General features: G+C 42.5%; 1 protein-coding gene across 3 annotated transcripts; it reads left to right on the top strand.

Annotated features, from left to right (window-relative positions):
- The first annotated feature begins 164 nt into the window (after positions 1 to 164).
- Positions 165 to 18,698, top strand: mfsd2b (major facilitator superfamily domain containing 2B). 3 transcript variants are annotated; one of them, XM_035995212.1, is made up of 15 exons: positions 165 to 383; positions 994 to 1,354; positions 5,677 to 5,802; positions 5,909 to 6,033; positions 9,338 to 9,461; positions 11,530 to 11,608; positions 11,764 to 11,945; positions 13,271 to 13,361; positions 14,138 to 14,259; positions 14,775 to 14,858; positions 15,035 to 15,118; positions 15,256 to 15,365; positions 16,722 to 16,865; positions 17,140 to 17,316; positions 18,077 to 18,698. In XM_035995212.1, the coding sequence occupies exons 2-15, from the start codon at positions 1,013 to 1,015 to the stop codon at positions 18,123 to 18,125; spliced, it is 1,839 nt and encodes a 612-aa protein (XP_035851105.1). In that variant the 5' UTR covers positions 165 to 383; positions 994 to 1,012; the 3' UTR covers positions 18,126 to 18,698. The 3 variants fall into 3 exon arrangements, with proteins under 3 accessions (XP_035851105.1, XP_031143890.1, XP_035851106.1); XM_031288030.2 differs by having other exon boundaries at positions 237 to 405; positions 995 to 1,354; XM_035995213.1 differs by lacking the exon at positions 18,077 to 18,698 and having other exon boundaries at positions 237 to 405; positions 995 to 1,354; positions 17,140 to 17,320.
- Positions 18,699 to 19,104: the final 406 nt, after the last annotated feature.

Below are 19,104 nucleotides of genomic sequence, written 5' to 3'. Positions count from 1 at the left end.
CACAAATCAAACACTAGGCCTATATATTAACCTCTGTGAAATGTTTTAGAAACAATATAATTTGTGTTGCATTGTCTCACTGCAGTGCTTTCCCATCCAAAACAAACACACTGCCTGTGTCAAACCACCGCCTGCCATAATCTCCTCACAGATGCACACAGGCGCACGGGCAATCCGTTTTAAGTGTCATACACCGCGGCGGCCGCTGCAGGGCGCAGCTCCGTCACCGCAGGCTGAAAACAAGCGAGAGTGGAGACGCGCAGACCATCTCCATCGTCCGCAGTCTCCTTCTCATCCTGCCTGCCTGACTGTCTGGCTGACTGGCAGATCACTGCATGGACCAAAACTAACTAACTACCGAACTACAACCACTGACAGCACCGGCTGCTTTTCCATCAGCACGGGGTAAGGTCCTAATTGTGTTTTCTCCTCCTTTTTTTTTCTGGTTTCAAGGTTCTTATCAGGTGTACAGAATGGTTGTTTTATGGATGCACTTACAGTAATAGTATGAGGGGCAGACAACACACTCCTGCACGGGACATGTTCGCGTTTTTGTGCGTTTTGTGCCCCTGCTATCTCTTTCTCAATCACGGCCAGCTGTGCAAGCAGTCAAATACAGCAATAGGTGATGGTAACATGACTGACATTTGACTTTTAATAGGCTGTATATTCAAAAAAGGTTGCTTAAGCTAGAGTGTCAGCATGTGTGTGTGTGTGTGTGTGTGTGTGTGTGTGTGTGTGATTTCTTGTGACATTCTCCTACATCTGTATTCAACTTTGCTCTTGTGCATTTTTTTCATGCATCCAAAGTCTTTGTCTGTGTGTTTATGTGCCTGCATTCTTGTGCTTGTATGTTGCAGTACATGCCTGTCATTGAGTGTGTGTGTGTGTGTGTGTGTGTGTGTGTGTGTGTGTGTGTGTGTGTGTGTGTGTGTGTGTGTCACCACCACCACTGCCTGTCTGACTTTGCCCTTCCCTCCTGGCCTCATTCCAGAGCAACAACAGCATGTGAATGGCGGCAGAAAGCGGCAGAGTTGTCACAGAGGAGCAGGAGGAGCTCCCAGCCTCTGGAGCCATCACTCACGCGCACCACACACACACCCGGAGTCAGAGCCACATCCAGTTTCAGCCTCTGACACACACCACCCAGTGGCAGGCTCCTCGTACTCTCGCTCAAACGAGGAGTCACAGTCACACTCACTTCAACACTCCCTCGCACACACAGTCGCAGAAGTACGGCTGTCGCCTCACACACAGTCTCTCAGCCATGGCCAAGGGAGAGAAGGGAGCGCAGGGCTCTGCAGGGAAGCTCATCAAGCCAACTGAACCGCTGTTCCCCAAAACTCCTCAGCAGGTAAGCTCACCTGTTTCTGCTGCTTCTTTTCTATTGTTGTTATCACATGTAATGACACGCTGTGTGTAACCCTTGTTTGTACCCTTGCTGCAAAGTGAGACACTAAATCTGAGTGAGAATGTTCAATCTCATCTGGTGTGCTTTGCGGCTTAGTTTGGCTGCGAGTGACTTCACATGATTGCATGGAGAGGGAAAAAAAGATTGAAAGTGTGATTTCTTTAGTCGCTTATCTGTTTGTGATTAATCAGCTGCATTGTTTTCCTGTGTGAACTGTAATCCACCAGTAGATTCAGTGTGTGAAGTTGATTGTTTTCAGTTGAGAAAGGTTGTTCCCATTGATGGGATGACCTGCTGTAGATGATTGCTTTCTTTTGCCTGATCTGTGAATTTAAGTGATGGAGTGATGAGTAATCACAGCCATGATAGGAAGCATGACAGCGAATAGACAGTAGAAAGGGATGACTTACTCGCAAAGACGACAGGGTTGACATTCCTCTCATTTTTTTGTTTGATCTTATGTTCTTTATCGTAATGGATGATTGCTATTTGAGTGCTAGAAGGTGATAAGTCTGTGAAGCGAGCACATCTTTTGTGTATTAGTGTGTTTTCATTTGTTGTGCCGGATGGATTTTGAAGAAGCTGTGTGTTCAGATTGATACTCTTCAGGATGTCATGGCCTGTAAGGCTGTAAAGACAGAGAACCAAGGCTTTACAAAGGTGCATTGCCATTTTATTTAGGTAGATACCACATTATGCAGACAGTGTTTCAGATACTGTCGTAATGCAATACTATGGCTGTTAGTCACTCATTTTCTGTTTGGCTACATTGACTTAGGTTTCCCATGAAACAGCGTTACATCACTCGATCTAACCAGTTCTGCAACTGCCTCATCTCTGCCAAACCTCTAGCTAATCTGCAGTATTTCTTTATTTTGACTCAATGGATTTGACACAAGATTTTAATTTTACTAAAAACAAACCATTGTGAAGGAAGTTTCCCCGAAGATGGCAGAACTTGAATGTGAACTAGAGAATTAACATTAACATAAGAGTAGTGGATGAAACATGGCACATTCGTTTGCATTTTGTTCAGCCAATTTCCTGGAAATGAGTTTGTACTATATTTGGATGGAACCTTGACTATTTTCTCAGTATAAAGATTAAAGTTTTTATTCGCACCAAAGACCTTGCTGCTCCAAGCTGCTCTTGTTGCTCCACTTTTGGGCCAGCGCTAGTACAAAGTAGGAACTGAAGTGGACACTAACTTTCATTGTGGTTAGCATTGTTGTTCAAATCAAAGGAAACAACCCTGACTTACTGTAACATGTCTTCAATATACACAGCAAGTTCTCTTAAAACTACAAGTTTAACCCCCACACAGTACATGCTACTAAGGCTGCAAATGTGCTATTCATTTCTTTAAATATTACTAGAATTTTTAAATTGACTTACAGTAAAGTGAATATGAACAAAACTAAGACTTGCATGTTTCTCTGAACAACTAGGACCACAAAAGGAATTTTGAAGTTGTATGTATAAGATAAGTCAAATAAGGTCGGATCGGATGACTAAGTGGGACATTATAGATGAAAGCAGTTTCTCCCTCTGTGAATGAGACTAAATGATGGATCCATGGTCAGTAAACTGCCACAGCAAATTTCACATAAAGAGCCTCCTGATTCATCACTAAAGTACAGAGCTTTGTCACTTTGACTCGCATGCGGAGAATTTTTTGGAGAATGACTAAACGACTGGCTCTAAATTCTGCCCATCTTTAGATTTTCTGGATCGATTCCCAGCGTGTTTAGCCAGCATCACCAGGCAACATCTTTATGGGTCCATTTTACCAGCTTAACTGTGTAACACCATACATTACATATACACATTTATTCGGAGAATATAGCTGAGCTGGCTCAAGAGGCTTTTTCTTCCTCCCTTCTTTGCACTAGAATTATCCTCAATCCTGATTTAAATCACTTGCGGTGCAGTTCAGACATTTTAAATTGTTTTCCCTCTAGCGGTTAAGGATTCATTAACTTTAGAGATTAGTCTTATCTGTCCTTGTCCCTTGCTTGTTGACAGTCAGAACTTTGCAGATGCTCCCTTTAGTCCCAGCCAGTGTTTCTGCATGTGTGTGTGTGTGTGTGTGTGTGTGTGTGTGTGTGTGTGTGTGCGTGTGTATGCAAGTGTGTGTGTTTGTGTGTGTGTGTGTGTGTGTGTGTGTGTGTGTGTGTGTATGTGTGTGTGTGTGTGTGTGTGTGTGTGTGTGTGTGTGTGTGTGTGTGTGTGCGTGTGTATGTGTGTGTGTGCGTGTGTGCGTGTGTGCGTCTGTGTGCGTGTGTGCGCGCGTGCGTGTGTGTGTGTGTTGAATTGTGTATTAGTGGTGCTGTTTGTGCATCCAGACAACAGTAGAAGGGATATCCTGCTTATCGTCTTTGATGATAAGAACTAAGCAATGAAAGATTGAGAGTTAGTGGTTCGAGGGCGACAATGACAGTTTAGAGAGAGAGAAAGAGAGTAGTGCTGGATGCACTGGAGTATTTTTGCACATCATCAGTTAAGCAGCGTTCTCTAGACACCAAAGACTTTAATTGTTCTCTCCAATTAGGGGTAATTGCAGCGAGAGTGGAAGAAGAGAGAGTTTTGAAGTTGAAACCGCCGCGCAGCCTTTACTTACCTCTGACCCGCTTGTCTTGCGATTGAATAATTACACACCTCCCTCCTGGTAATTGTCGTTCTCCAACTCCTCCATGTTTCGATGGGGCAAAAAAAGGATGAAGAGAAAACGTGGGCCGGATAATAACAGTGTGTCGGTCGCGGCTGCGTTTACTTTGGTGATTTCCCCTCTTCATAAAACTCGGAGGAGAGTAGCTGTGGGCCAAGCCTAGACTCTAGATGTAGAGTGACACTGTTTTGTGTGTGTGTGTGTGTGTGTGTGTGTGTGTGTGTGAGAGAGAGTGTGTCTGACACCAAAGGTTATACAGAACGGGGGGGAAAGGGAAAGGTTTTGCACAGCCCCGGAGACAGTCGTAAATATTGGGCTCCCTAGACTGTGGTGTCTCGCCTTATTCATGTGTGAAGATGAAAGCTTGCTCTTCCTGCTGCACACACATGCACGCGCACACACACACACACACACACACACACACACACACACACACACACACACACAGTCACGTGCCTGATGGTTTTGGCAGAGCACGGTGAGGGGAAACGGAGCTGTGGATGACTTGTGGGTTTCTTAGGCTGCTCCATGTGCCTCAGTGTCTGCGCAGAAAGACCAAAATGCAAACAGCCAGCAGGGGGTCTCCATCTAATCCTCTCTAATCTATTTTACTGTAACACACACATCATACGCACACATATTTTATACATGAGCATGGTTTTTTTTGTCTGCTAGAGAAACCTATCATTTACGGAGACGCAACTACAGGAAGATTGATGATTTAAGGTTGTCCTGATTGTTGTTTGCGTGTTTTTAATGGAGTGGAATTCGTGAAGAAATAGATCACCGTCTAACTCATCTTCCACATACATCATAGCTGCAGTGTGACGTGGTTGCACTTTAGCAACTACTCCTAGTTTTCTTTGCATTTCACTGAATCACTGAATCGTTGCGACATTACAGTAAGATGAGAAGGAATGTTATTTTAGGAGCACCTGAAATAGAATTCGAAAGGATTCAGACTATGTATGACTACAGGTTTCAATATTTATGAGTCATAAGTCTGTTCTAATGACTTCATTTATTTGAAAGCGACACACCTTGCTTCACGTTGGTGTGTCTGGGAAGTATAGTCTAAAGTTTAGCTTAGTTTAGTTAGTTGGATTTTAGGGCGTTCATTAAAACACTATATTCCAAAACAGAAACATACAGTTGATCATGTTATGACTGAATCATCCATGCATGTTGGCTAACAGTGACACATTTTGTATTTATACTCCTGTTCCAGGAGTGAGTAGGAGGAAAATATGATATAAATGCATGCTCAATTTAAACTGAATATATTCTTTTCAATGACATCTATTGGCCTTGAATGAATGGTTACCATGAATATGTAACTTGCAAACAATGTGTGTCCATAAATCCATAACCATGTTGAAAGCAATTACCTTATAGTTAGTTTAAACCTCAACAGTAAGCAGTTATAGTACATTTTTCAGTGGGTGGCGTCCTTTCCTGTTCCCACTTGGAATGAGATTCTTCATCAGAATGCTTGCGGAGGAGAAAAATGAATTTGCTCATTAGCAACCTGACCTGCAAGGCCACCGTTATCTTATTCATATTTTTTCCCTCTCCCTTGTCACCTTTGTCTTCACAGACTGAGTTGGGCCAAAAGTTGACATTATGCAGTAAGCTGTGTTTCGCCATCGGCGGCGCGCCCAAGGAGGTGGCTGCAAGCGCCACTGCCTTCTTCCTGCAAATCTACCTGCTTGATGTCGCTCAGGTAATGGGTTTGAGGACAAAGAGAATTAGAAAGCGTGTATGTGGCTCATGTATGTGAATACATGGGTGTGTTTTTAACTCCAGTCTGTCCCTGTTCTGCTCTGCAGATCAACGCCTTCCAGGCCTCCATGGTGCTGTTCATCGGTAAAGCCTGGGGTGCAGTGAGCGACCCCGTAGTCGGATTCCTCATTACAAAGAGCAGATGGACCAAGATTGGCAGACTCATGCCCTGGTGAGCTCCCTGCTCACACTATGAAGGAATCTCCATCGTTGTCATTTCAGTCATTGTTTTTTCTCTTACTCCTTTTCTTGCTATTCCCCGCATTTCTACATTTAGAATTTTTCATTGGCTCAAAGGTAGCGCTAGGCAGCTCTGACAAAATTAGATTCAAAACATATGATTGCACACAAATATTGATAATAAGACAGTTCTTAAGGGAAGGACTATTACTGTTTTTAAGATATTGACACAAAAGAAAATGATGAGGAATGACTCCCTGGGCTAACAAATAAAATTAACTCACAACATTGTATTGTTTGACTGTAACCTAGAAAAGGATGGAATGTAAGCAATTGAATAAAAAAAGCAAACTAGTATTTATTTGTTTATCTAAGCTAAATGATCCTTCTTTTATGCTGCTGTTGACATACAGCTAAGCTTGCGTAAAGGACTGTAATTTGTCGACAGATTATGAAACTTGTTTTGGTTTGCTCCCATCTCTCAGACATAATTATGGCCGCTACATCATGCTAATGTTTGTGTAAAATGAGAACAAAAACAAATCCTGTGCTCCAGTTCTGGCTGGTTTTGAAATTATTCTCAGGCCTGAGCCTCTCACCTGAGGATTGGGCTGAATAAATAGCCTTTGTGCTTTAATTACACTGTTCCCGCACTCCCTCTGATGAGCTTTACATACTGTATGCTTCAAGGGCGTGAGCTGCCTTTTGCCTTTTGAGGACAGACAACAATGGACAAGGAAGTTCATCGGCATTCTTTCATAAATCGTGTTGCCATCGTGCTGCTCGTTGACATTTTAATACATTTATGTGACACCTCGTTTCACTTTTGGGCATCATCCATCTGTTTCTTTGTAGGCTCAATATCTCACAGCCTTTCGGTGCAATTTAACGTTGTGGCTCTATGATTGTGGATTATATAAAGCTATTACCATCCATTTTCATAAATCCCCTTTCGCAAAGATGATTTTATAAGCGGCATGTGTGCAGTATATGTCTTTTAAACACACTAGCGAGACACTTACTGTAATTACACATTCAGTATCTAATGCCTACTGCATTATACAGCATAGATTACACACAAGCTGACAGAGCTGGAAGGGGACCAAGTCCACTGTGGCCAGCCAGGCGCTCAATAGCAGACAGATGCTGATGGCTGTTAAATCAGCTTTGATTACCCACGTGAAGCTGTAGGTGTGTATATGTGTGTGTGTGTTGTGTGTGTGTTGTGTGTTGTGTGTTGTGTGTTGTGTGTGTTTGTGTGTGTGTGTGTGTGTGTGTGTGTGTGTGTGTGTGTGTGTGTGTATGTATGTGGTATACATGGGTATTTTAAACGTGTGTCCATCAGTATTTGTGATGAGATGGCAAGACACTCCCTCAGTTTTGACCCTGTTTGGAAAGTCCCCTCTGCCCATCCAACAGGAAGTGATTTTCCCCCTCTGGCTGTCACATCTACAGCCAGACATGAAGTGATTTCTATCTTGGAGTTCTTTAGGATGGAGTCATTTGGCCCAAAACGCCCTCTTGGGTACTGCCCTGTTTATTATTTTGTGATTGTAGTAATGCACAAGCCCAGTGGCAAGTAGAAGCTTTTTTCTCTCATAGAATATTGTCTCCGCTAGAGAAAGACAAGGTGACAGTGATGGTATATCAAAGTACCAATACAACAATGTCCAAATACTCCATTACAAGTAACAATTAGCACTAAGAACCTGAATTAAAGTTATTGTATTATTATTAAAGTATTTTCAGCAAAATACTTATTTGGCCCCTGTGATTGATAAAATACAGTATGTGTATTAGATTGTTTAGGTTTTAATCTTTAACATTAGATTTTATTTTATGAAATTATCAATATATATGTTTTTTTTTGTAAATCTTAATTTGGAAAGTAAATCATGTGTTGGAGTACAATATTTCCCACTGAAATGTAGTGGAGTGTATAAACACTACTAAACCCAATATCAACTCACACCCACCAGACCTCTGCTACAGTTAATCCCCTCTGTTCCACTGCACACCATCTAATTAACATTCTGCAAGTGTCCTGAACAAGTCAGAGAGGCGAGAAATATGTGTGCCAGCTTCCTAAAAACCCGTCCTGGCTTAATTAAGACTGTGCCGATTATTGGGACAGGTGTAAATATGTATTCACCCATGCCTGATGCGTGAGAAAATATGTGTTTGGCGCATGTGCCTTTGTTGCCTCTCCCCAAACACAGTCATCTTGCAGGAACATTCTGACTGTCCCATTCATCGACCCCGGGGCCCTTTCATCGCTTCCCATGACCAAGCGGTCAATACTGCAGCACCAGCGTTGTCAGCCGCCTTTGTTTGAGCAAACAATCAGGAGGAGAGTGAGGTGGGAGGGCTGGACGATGCTAGAAATGACCATTCCCTGCCTCTCTCTACCTCTTTCTCCCACTTTCTCTGTTTATAACTCCTGCTGCAGAGCGGGTCAGAGTTCAGAACCCCTGCAGGTTTTGTCACAGTCACCAAAAATGCCAACAGTCAACCTTTTTCTACCTGCAGATGTGCTGATGTTACAGCTGCTCCTGGCTCAACACCGCGTGACAAACATTCACATTTGCTCTTTAAAGCAAAATGAGAGGGTGAATGATATATTGGTGTTTGCAGAAAAGTCATACGGTTGATCATCCATGAACCCCCCCCCCGTTTTGCTTCATTTCAAAAACACACAGCTGTTCACTTTAACATAATGACACATACCAGTTGTTTACCTATGAATTAAACATGGCCCACGTATCACTCCAAGCTCTGAGAAAAGCACAACACAGCAGAATTGCTTCATGCTGCGTTTGCTTGAGTGTGTACTGAATATCCGTGTGTGTGCGTGTGTGTGTGCGCGCGCATGCATGCGTGCGTGTGTGTGTGTGTGTGTGTGTGTGTGTGTGTGTGTTCATCTTTGAACGCTATGTGGGTTTGAAATATTATGATATTTCCCTGCTTGCCCATCCCTCCCAGGACAGATTCCTATCATACTTACAACAACATAATCATTTAGCAGTCAGCTTAGCCTCCCTGTAATCTGCTAGAAATATGGCCTGATTTGAACACTGCACTGCTATGAATATTACATAACAAAACCACTGTCATCCCTACTCTGACAGCTTAAAATGGTGATGGCGGCTGCTTGGAGATAGCTTAGAATCGTAATAACTTGAAACAAATCATGACATGTAATTAAGATAATTGTATCTGAAAACAAATTGTGATATTTGTGCTTCAAATGAACATTTATGCATTAGTCTCACCTGGCATATGTCTGTGTTCTCTAGGATGGTGGGTTGCACTCCGTTTCTGGTGGTCTCCTACTTCTACCTCTGGTTTGTTCCTCCTTTCATCAGCGGAAGGTTCTTCTGGTACCTAGGCTTTTACTGCCTCTACCAAACCCTCATCACTGTAAGTACAAATGCTCTTTTCAGAAATACATTTGATGTTTAAGGAATGTGAAATGGCGCACGCATGCTTCAGATCACTCAGCAGGACTTCACACGCAGTGCAAGCAGGTTGCAAGTGGGAGATAAAAGCTCTGATTGATGCAGCTCATAGTGTGCAGATACAAAATTACATAACATATAGATAAAATGAGGCAAACATTGCAAACAACAAAGTGGAGATGATTACAGTCATCTCATGCCAGACTCCGGCAGCTCCCGATAGGATTTACACTTTGATTTGTTAGACGTGCAGCAGATTAGAGCCCAGAGCTCTTAGATACCTCACCTCAAAGAGGGAAGTGTAGTTATTTAGGTTGCCTTTTGTTATTATGGTCCGGACCATTCATCTCTCTCCCTCTCTGCTCTGGGGTAACCCATATAACATGTGCTACAGAGCGTGTGGACCGCTACAGCCACACTGCGGCGAGCTGTAATGGCATGTCATTCTAACTACTTGATAAGTATACGGTCAGTTTTGCCAGGAACCTCTTGCTGGGTAAATGCTGGTTACCACTTTTAGCCTTCCTTCATTGTCTCTGGATGTGTGTTTGTGTGAAGTAAGCTGGGAGAGGCCAGCTGTTATCACTCAGAGGGTCACAGTCTGTAAACAGAGGTTAGGATGCAATACATCATCTGTTCACGTAATCAACCTATAATGACCTATAGTGGGTTTCTATCAGATTTATTAGTTCTCACTTCCATCTGCAGTGGACGGTTAAGCAGGTTCAATTCTATAAATGTTTGCATACAGTAAAGGCTCCATAAATGACATGCTGCATAGAACCAGCGGCTGAAGAAAATCCTTTCACGGCTGCGTTTATTTTCGTCGTGGCTTCCGCAGTGCTGACTGAGCTCTTGTGTAAATTACAAAGTGAAGCAGGACTCGATTTGCTTGCCTATTCTCTGGGAGAGGTGGTGAGGAAGGACAAAACAGAGAGTTGAGGTTCGCCAACATGGAAACTGCAGAGATTGCTTTTGATATACAGTGTATATTTTGCATTTTCACAGCAACTTTCAGATAAAAGACATCTAAAGATATCATGGGTGTTGCCATTTGATTTTGAGTCAAATGTTATATTTTAACACAACTGAGAGTGGAAAGCCATGCTGGCGGCTCTGTGAGGCTGAGCTACAATGCCAGCATGCTAACATGCTCACAATGACAATGCTAATGTTTAGCAGGTATAATGTTTGCCATGTTCACCATCTAAGACTTATGGGAATTGCATCAGTCTTGCAGGCATTTAGTCATAGAACTAAGTATTGGACACGTTCAAATTTTGACCTGATGATAGCGCTAGATTTAAAGGTAAAGGTCCCATATTGTAAAAAGTGAGATTTCAATTATCAAGCAGGTCGAGGTGCTACATAAACACTGTGAAAGTATCAAAACGCTCAATCGACAGAGAAATGCAGACGGCCCGTATTCAGAAACTGTGCCTTTAAATGAGCCGTCAGGACTTCTGTACGGTTGTGATGTCACAACTATACTATATATAGGTAGAAAGTGTCGCTTTTTTTGAAGATTAAAGTATGTACAGTAAGCATGTCCTAGTAGGAACCCAAAATACAAGTATGAACCTAAACATTAGCATGATGTGGGACCTTTAAAGGATGGCCAACGTGATTATAATTCATCCTGAAGGGAACATTAATATGTGTACCAAATTGTATGGCAACCCATTCAAAAGTTGTTTCACGCAAAACCAAAAATGTCAACCTCATTGTGGCGCTATAGGAAAGGTCAGGGGATCGCCAAAGTCATTAGGATTCATCATGTGGGAACCATGGATATCTGTACAAAGTGTCATGGCGTATTCATTAAATAGTTGCTAAGATATTTGGTCTGGGCCAAAGTGGTGGACCGACCAACTAGAGCCATGCTGCCAGGCTAAGAAATCTAAAAAACAACAACTTAAAATGAATTATCTTTCTCCACCATTATGACCCTTGTGCGATGGTTTGACTGCTGCTGTGCCAGCCTTGTTTTTTTACCTGAGCCATGACTGTGTCTTTCTGCTCCTTTGCAGTGCTTCCACGTGCCTTATTCTGCTCTCACCATGTTCCTGAGCACAGACCAGAAGGAAAGAGACTCAGCCACTGCCTACCGTAAGCTCTTTTAATATGAAAAATACAGTTTTTAATGCCTGCAATGCTGAATTAATCGTCCTGTTCTTTTTGCAACAGTTCAGAATTAAGAATGTGTGAATTACTTTAAGTAAGTGCTGGAACTGATAGCTGGATCTTTTCTTGTGTGATGCCAGGAATGACAATGGAAGTGCTGGGGACACTTGTGGGCGCTGCCATCCAGGGCCAGATTGTGGCCAGTGCTCACACTCTGAAGCACTGCCCGCCTCACAACATGTCTGCCAGTTACCTTGGCAACAGCAGCGGGGCAGAGATCGTCACGAGACTGGTGCGCTCCCAGGACTACCTGTCACACTCAGTAAGTGTCGCCGTGCCAAACAAGGAGCCCAGGTGTGCTCAAAGTAGGCCACAGAGTTACTTTGAAAATAACTCGTACTGTCATCAGCATTCTCACTTAACTTGGATCTGCGTTGTGTGCTCAAGGCGGTTTACTTCTGCTAAATACCCGGGGGTCGAAAAAAGCAACGCTGAATGAAAAGGAGGACTGTTCGAAATTGGGTCCATATTTACAGACTGTCTACAGGTTCTGACATCCAAAATGGCCTCATGTTTTAATCCATGAAACCCATGAGATTGAAAGGAGACGCCACTGTTTGATATCTGAACCCGACATCCTGAGCCAGCTCCCCTCTTATGACCACAAAGGGAGTTCCTCCCTCACATCAGGCTCCAAACTGTGGCCCCCACATTGAGGGGTCTTCACAGTCTGTAAGTGATTAGGCCTATTTATATCCCACCCACAACATTTGGAACAAGGCACTCCAGATTCAATATGTTGGAAGTATTAGTCTTTTACTTCAAGGTGGCTGCAGCTTGGCCTAAAGTTGGAGGGAAAGGAACATGATAGGACACATTCACATCCACATTTCAGTTTGCAGAGCTGTGAATAAACACGACTGCTGCTGGGAATCCATCATGGGATTTTTTTGTGGAGATAAAATGAGTCCAAACTGTCCTGTGTTGGATTTTGGTTGCACCGCAGCTATTTGGGCTTCAAATGGTTCTTTTCCAATGGATTTTGGGTGAACCCTATCGGGGCGACCTGCTCACCACGCCAACCCTCTGCAGCCACCCGTTACATTCCTCTGCGGTCGCTGGTGAGGGTGGCACACCGTCTGGGCAAACTAGCTCTGCCTTCGGAAACAGGGAGTGTTTGATGTGCATAAATAATAATGAACCGCTGGGCTGAGCCACATGGAAAAATAGCAAACAAACAGAGGCTGTTTAAGGCAGAGTAGTTCCTGTCGGGGTACGGCATTAAATGGTTAAGGCTGTATTTTAGGATACAGATGTACTTGAGGTTTCCTCCTGTTTATGCTTGTATTTGTACAGTGAAATGCGCAGTTTTAACTGATGTGGAAAACAACACAGAACGTCTCGGAAGAACTGAAAGAACAAAATACATGTAGACCTAGCTACCAGTTGAGTAAAAACTGACATCTACCGTGACCATATCCAGAATGGATGTATAGCATGTCGAAATGAAGCATTTGAATTTTGTAGGCATTTGAGAACATTATGAATTAAAGATTGAGAAAAAGGCTTAAAATAGACTGGATTGTGCTGTGCTGTGTAAGAAGTGATGGATTGATGTTGCTTCATGTGTGTTCTTTCTCTCTGCAGAAGAAGGTGTACATGATAGCTGCTGGTGTTGTAGGAGGAGTGTTCCTTGTCTGCACATTGGTGATGTTCCTGGGAGTCAAAGAGAGAGATGGTGAGACTTTTTTTCTTTTTTGGGGTTCTGAGAACTATATTAGTGAAACAATTAAATAAAAGCAAAACAAAAAAAAAAAGCATAATCAACAAGTATATTATTCAAGGAATGATTTAAAGCGGTTATCTCATAATGCGCTTGAGACTTAGATTTTTACCATTGTTATTTTAATTCTGTCTCTTGAGAGTGCACCAACATTATTGAAGTGCAACACTCAACATCGGTTGCACTTCTCCTTTTTGTAACATTGTAAACGGAACATCTTTGAGTTTTGGACGGGTGGTTAGATTAGATAAAAACAAGCAATCTGAAGATGTCACCTTAGGCTCTGGGAACTTGTGACATACATTTTTGTTTTACTGTATTTTCAGCATTTTATAGGCTAATGATTAAACACATAAATCAGTGATGAAAAGTAGTGTTAGTTGCAGCCCTAATGAGACACATTTTGGATTTAAACCAGTACAGTTGGAGATGAAATTAGTAGCCAGCGGGGCATCCCTTTGGGTTATTGGTCTGAGATGCATACTACGTAACACTTTCCCTTGCATCTTTTTAATTTTTTTCCACACAGCGAGTGTGTCTTTGAACCACTTGGGACTCTGCCAGTGTTAGCTGTCATTCTCTGATCTTTATTTTAAATGACAAACAGCATCCACTGCAATGCAGGGGCAGTTCCAGAATTGCCAGTGAGCAAACACATCGCCTTTCTTTTCCCGCATGTTATTGGATATGCTGCATACTCATATTCTTATTCCACGTGTTACTGTTTTCAGATCCGTACACCCCAAGGACAGAGAAGCAGATCTCATTCCATCAGGGCTTCATCCTGGTGATGAGACACGGGCCATACCTCACTCTAACGGCTGCATTCCTCTTCATCACTGTCGCCATTCAGGTATAAAGCTAATTTATTTATAAAGCACTTCTTAGACACGACCCTCAACGTTACAGTAAATGGAGTTCTGGAATCCTGACAATGCCGAAGAATTGCTGGCGCTCGATGTTGATTCGATCAATGTAGAAGAGCACTTACTGAAAGCTCACGGTTTAAAGCATGTTTTCAGTCTCTTGAGAGTGATAGCAGCGCAGCACATTCTTGCTGTTTGTCTGTCACTTGTAGGCAGATGATTCAGTTTTCACACTTGGGGTTTAGGCTGTTTAAATTATTGTAGACTGTTCCTACTTTTGCATCGGATCTATTCCTGTATATTTTCCTCCTATCATCTCCGTGGCGGTGTCAGTTGTCATCCGTGTGAGCCCAGAGTGGGAATAAATCACTGCAAAACAACGTCAGCAGCTTCTCCAGTCACTTGGTTCGGCACTCGGCGCAGCAAGCTGAGCACCCAGCGACAGTGCTGAGTAGACAAGACATGACTGAATATCTGAAAGTTTGATCTCTGATTTCTGCAGCTGGTACAGAGCAACTTTGTCCTCTTCTGCACTTACGCCGCCGACCTGAGGGATCACTTCCAGAATATTGTGCTGACCATCCTGGTGAGAATAGCTTTTATCATTGATTCACCTCACAAGTAATCAAAGATGACTTGCAACTTGTCTGTAAAATACAGAGTTATAGTGGTATGATTTTAAAAACTATAACTACATTATCACTAGATAGATATTTTTCAACATTGGTACAATTTTATGATTGTTTGCACATGTTTACCCAGGTTTCTGCAGTGATAAGCATCCCGCTGTGGCAGTGGTTTCTGCAGAGGTTTGGGAAGAAGACGGCAGCTTTTTGCGGTATCACAGTGAGTATACTGTTTTTATTTTGGTAGCTTTTAACGCTGACTATTACACTCTGTTCCATCTTTGCGGACAAAGTTGGCAACGTGGCATCCTCATCTGTAAGACTTGTTTTTTTAAATTACTCTTTCCGTCTATCTAGTGGATCATGCCCTTTACCATGATGCTGGTCTTCATCCCCAATGTTGTGGTGGCCTACGTTGTGGCTGTCTCCTCTGGACTCAGTGTGGCTGCCTCGCTACTGCTGCCATGGTAAGACTTTCAGAGCACATCAGATCATACTTCACTCGAGAGGATCATCATTTTTGTCACTTTTTATTCGTAACAATTTAGCTATATTTGATGGGAATCAAGATACCTTTCTTGGTCTATTGTCTTTATGTCCTTAGATCTATCTAGATCCACATATGATAGTTTCCTTGTTGTTCGCAGTTTGCAGTGAAGGTAACACACTTTTCCACCATTTTCTGGGAAAGGTCTTCCCACATTATTATTTAGGCAAAATGTCACTTATAGGATCAACATTTATTTAAAAACACCAAAATTGTAAATAAACAAAACATTTTTTAAATATTTGAGCAAAATAATCTATTATGAGATCACATAAATCAAGAGTTTTTTTCTTCTTCTCGGATGTTCCAGTTTCCTCTAGCAGTTTAAATACAGGCAAGCCAGGTAGACTGGAGACTCTTTGTGTTGCCTGCGGTATTGAAATGTAAGAGTCTGTCAAAATGTCAACCCTATTTGGGACTGTCCAGGGCGTCTCTCTACCATCTGCCAAGTTTATGTTCAGCGGGCCACCCCAATGGGGATTAAAAGAAATATGCTACAGCTTATTTTATATCCTCAGAATATTCCAAATCCCCTAAACCTCTGACATTGTTTATATAACTGCAGTGCTACAATATGTCTGTCTGTGCAGTGGTTGTGCTGCTCATGTTAGTTCCCTTTGATTTGATGCAAAGTGCCATTAGTCAAACCACAATAGTGCACCAACCTGCTGTTAGTGGTGACTCTGTACCTAGAGAGCCCTGTCCATTCACGTAGGTCATGTCATGGTCATGGAAGTGATGTCATTTTTATGAATCAGAGGCGGCGTCTACTATAAATCTTCTATACCATCACAGAGCTAATACACCGCCAGAGGAAAAGCAGTCTTCTTCTCCGTGTCTGTCTTCCAGTCGTTTCTATTGCCGCCTCCGCTCCTCACTCATCTCTTGTCCCCTCCTTTCAAAACCCACAATTACAGGGGCCTCCCGCAGGGGCATGTTTATTTTGGAAGGGGACGATTGTTTATCCTTTCTGTGGGCCGAGGCCGGTGGTACCGCCCGCTGCTCATCATCTAATCGTGTTATTAGCTCTGTAATTTTAGCCCACCAGTTTATCAGAACGCTATAAGTAGAGCTAACATCACCAGCTGCTACCATCTTGTATAAGATGATTAGAGTAAGACCATGAGGGAGGTCTTAGGCATGCATCGGCTTAGAATTTTACCATGTCTTAGAGCGATGTTGAGAATTAAAAACAAGGGACACATGCTCACAAAATTCTGCAAAAAAACATAGATTGGTGTGCATTCAACTTTGCATGTATGTGTGTGCAATTCAGGTCTATGCTGCCAGATGTGGTGGATGACTTCAGACTGGCTAACCCCTACTGTAAAGGCCATGAAGCCATCTTCTACTCCTTCTATGTGTTCTTCACTAAGTTTGCTGCAGGCATCTCCCTGGGGGTGTCCACCCTCTGCCTGGAGTGAGTCTGCATTACTATCCCACATGCACCATACATTTACATACTCCATGATGCTCTGTAACTGCACTTAGCGTGTCATGATACCTTGCAGAAATGCATTAACCCCAGACCTGATGTATGATTCATAATGTGAAAGGTGTGGAGTTTACTCATTTGCAGTATTGCAGCGTCAGGCTGGATGTCGATTTCCTGTAACCTGGGTTTAAATTGGATCTCTGCGCGTCTCCTGTGTGTGTGTGTGTGTGTGTGTGTGTGTGTGTGTGTGTGTGTGTAGATTTGCAGGGTATGACACCGGCGCCTGCAAGCAGCCTGCTCCTGTAGTGTACACCCTGAAGCTGCTGATTGGTGCTGCCCCAGTGGCCTTTATTGTTACGGGGTTAATGATCCTACTGCTCTATCCTATCACCGAAGACGTACGGCTCAGGAACAGACTCTGCCTGGATGAGCTACGGTGAGCAGAAATCATAAATGTACACCTGAGAAAAAAAAAAAGTTGGTCTCCATTCAATTTTCACATTAAGTTCAGTTTACTCATCATGAGGAGTTCTGTTCAGCCTGTAAATACAGTTGTATAAATGTCTTCTGTACCTCCGGAGGGGAAAAAAAATAACCCTGATGATATCATCAGAGTTATTTTCTTTTAGAAAGTTTGTCTTGGGTTTGAGACTTAACATCTTCAACAGAAAGCCTGCATTACAAACTGTGTTTGAAAAAAGTGGACACTTATGAGGCAATCAGGGTCTAATGCAAGACACCTCTGAGTTGCAACATGGGAATTGTAGGAGTAGGAGCCTGGCCCATACCAAAGAATTAAAGTCAGGATATCTCAGGCGCTCTCTTTCTTTCTTTATTGTGACTCTAGAGAGTCCCCCAATTTTATGGAAATGCTAAACGCATGTAAGTGTTACATGGCTGGTTAGCTCCTCTCTGTGTCCAATTTATGTTACAAAATAAAGATTTCACTTTATTAATATATTAAAATGTGATTATGTTATGCATGTAGAATCTTAATCAGAAAATGAACCAATAACTGCAGCTGTAAGATTAATGTAGTGGAGTAAAAAGTCCAATATTTGCCTCTGAAAAGTTGGAGTAGTGAAGTATGAAAAAAGGTACCTCAAAACTGTACTCAAGTACAGTACTTAAGTAAATGTACTTAGTAACTTTCCACCACTGCTAATATTAATGTAACACATTGATGTCTCCCACAGGAAACAAAGCATCAGCTCCAAAACAATGGAAGATTTGAGTAATGTGTGACCTGGACCTGGGATGAAGTGAATTCACAAAGCCACGTATTCCAGTGACGCCGCTGGAAAGTTGTTCATTAGTGTATATTACACTGATAGTTAAATTGTTTTAATGTAAACATTTTTGTTTCATTTTCACATGTACTGTGCAGTCATCTTGGATATATAAATATATAATAAGATTACCTAATTTATATAAATGAATGTATATGATTATTTGCTGTGTTTAGCTCTACAACGCTGTTATTTATTTACGATACATGATTATTGAGGACTGATGATATGAAATGAATAAATGTTGTAGAGGATGGTTGGTAGACCGAATAAATGTGTGTTGTCTCTTTGCTGAAGTAAAATAAGTTACACACAAAGGAGTGCAAATTAGTTATGCAGATTTAATATTCAAAATGCTACCAAAAGATGTTTTTTTTTTTTACAACAAGATACACTTTTAAAACATATTTGGTCTTCAATAGAGCTCTGAACGACACTGTATAGCAGTGATACTCAACCTATGGCCCGTGCCGGGTAGCCCGCAGCCATTTTCTAATTCGCAATAAAAATAAATGAATTTTCACTGGAATTTTTTTTTTGGACTTTGAATGTGAATAAGGTGCCAGACAGAGACCGGGTGGGTTTTGGATGGAGTGCAAAGCGGATTTTTTTAAATGTTGGGAGCTTAGCCTTATCTCCCGCTCCACCCTGCTCACATCATGAGTTCGAAGCCTGCCCGAGTCCGTCTCTCCGTTACTGCAGCACAGTACATGCAGATGAATGGCGCCGGCCTTCCCTCCATGCTGCCAGTGCTTGTCATCTGGCGGACCTTTTGCCCTGGATCCCCTGGACCCCGACAGGTCCGGGCTAGTCTCCGGATGTCCTAAAATCCTAGAAACGCCCCTGCGTACACCTGACCTGTGCGAGCTGCTGCGACTGGATTTGCCACTTGAAAGGTTGAAAACAGGCCATTCAATAAAAATAGACAGATGAAT

Source organism: Sander lucioperca, chromosome 19 (genome assembly GCF_008315115.2).
Source record: "Sander lucioperca isolate FBNREF2018 chromosome 19, SLUC_FBN_1.2, whole genome shotgun sequence".
In the NCBI taxonomy this organism is placed as follows: domain Eukaryota; kingdom Metazoa; phylum Chordata; class Actinopteri; order Perciformes; family Percidae; genus Sander; species Sander lucioperca.
Note: the sequence above shows the minus strand (reverse complement) of the source record. Positions and strands in the feature narration are given on the sequence as shown.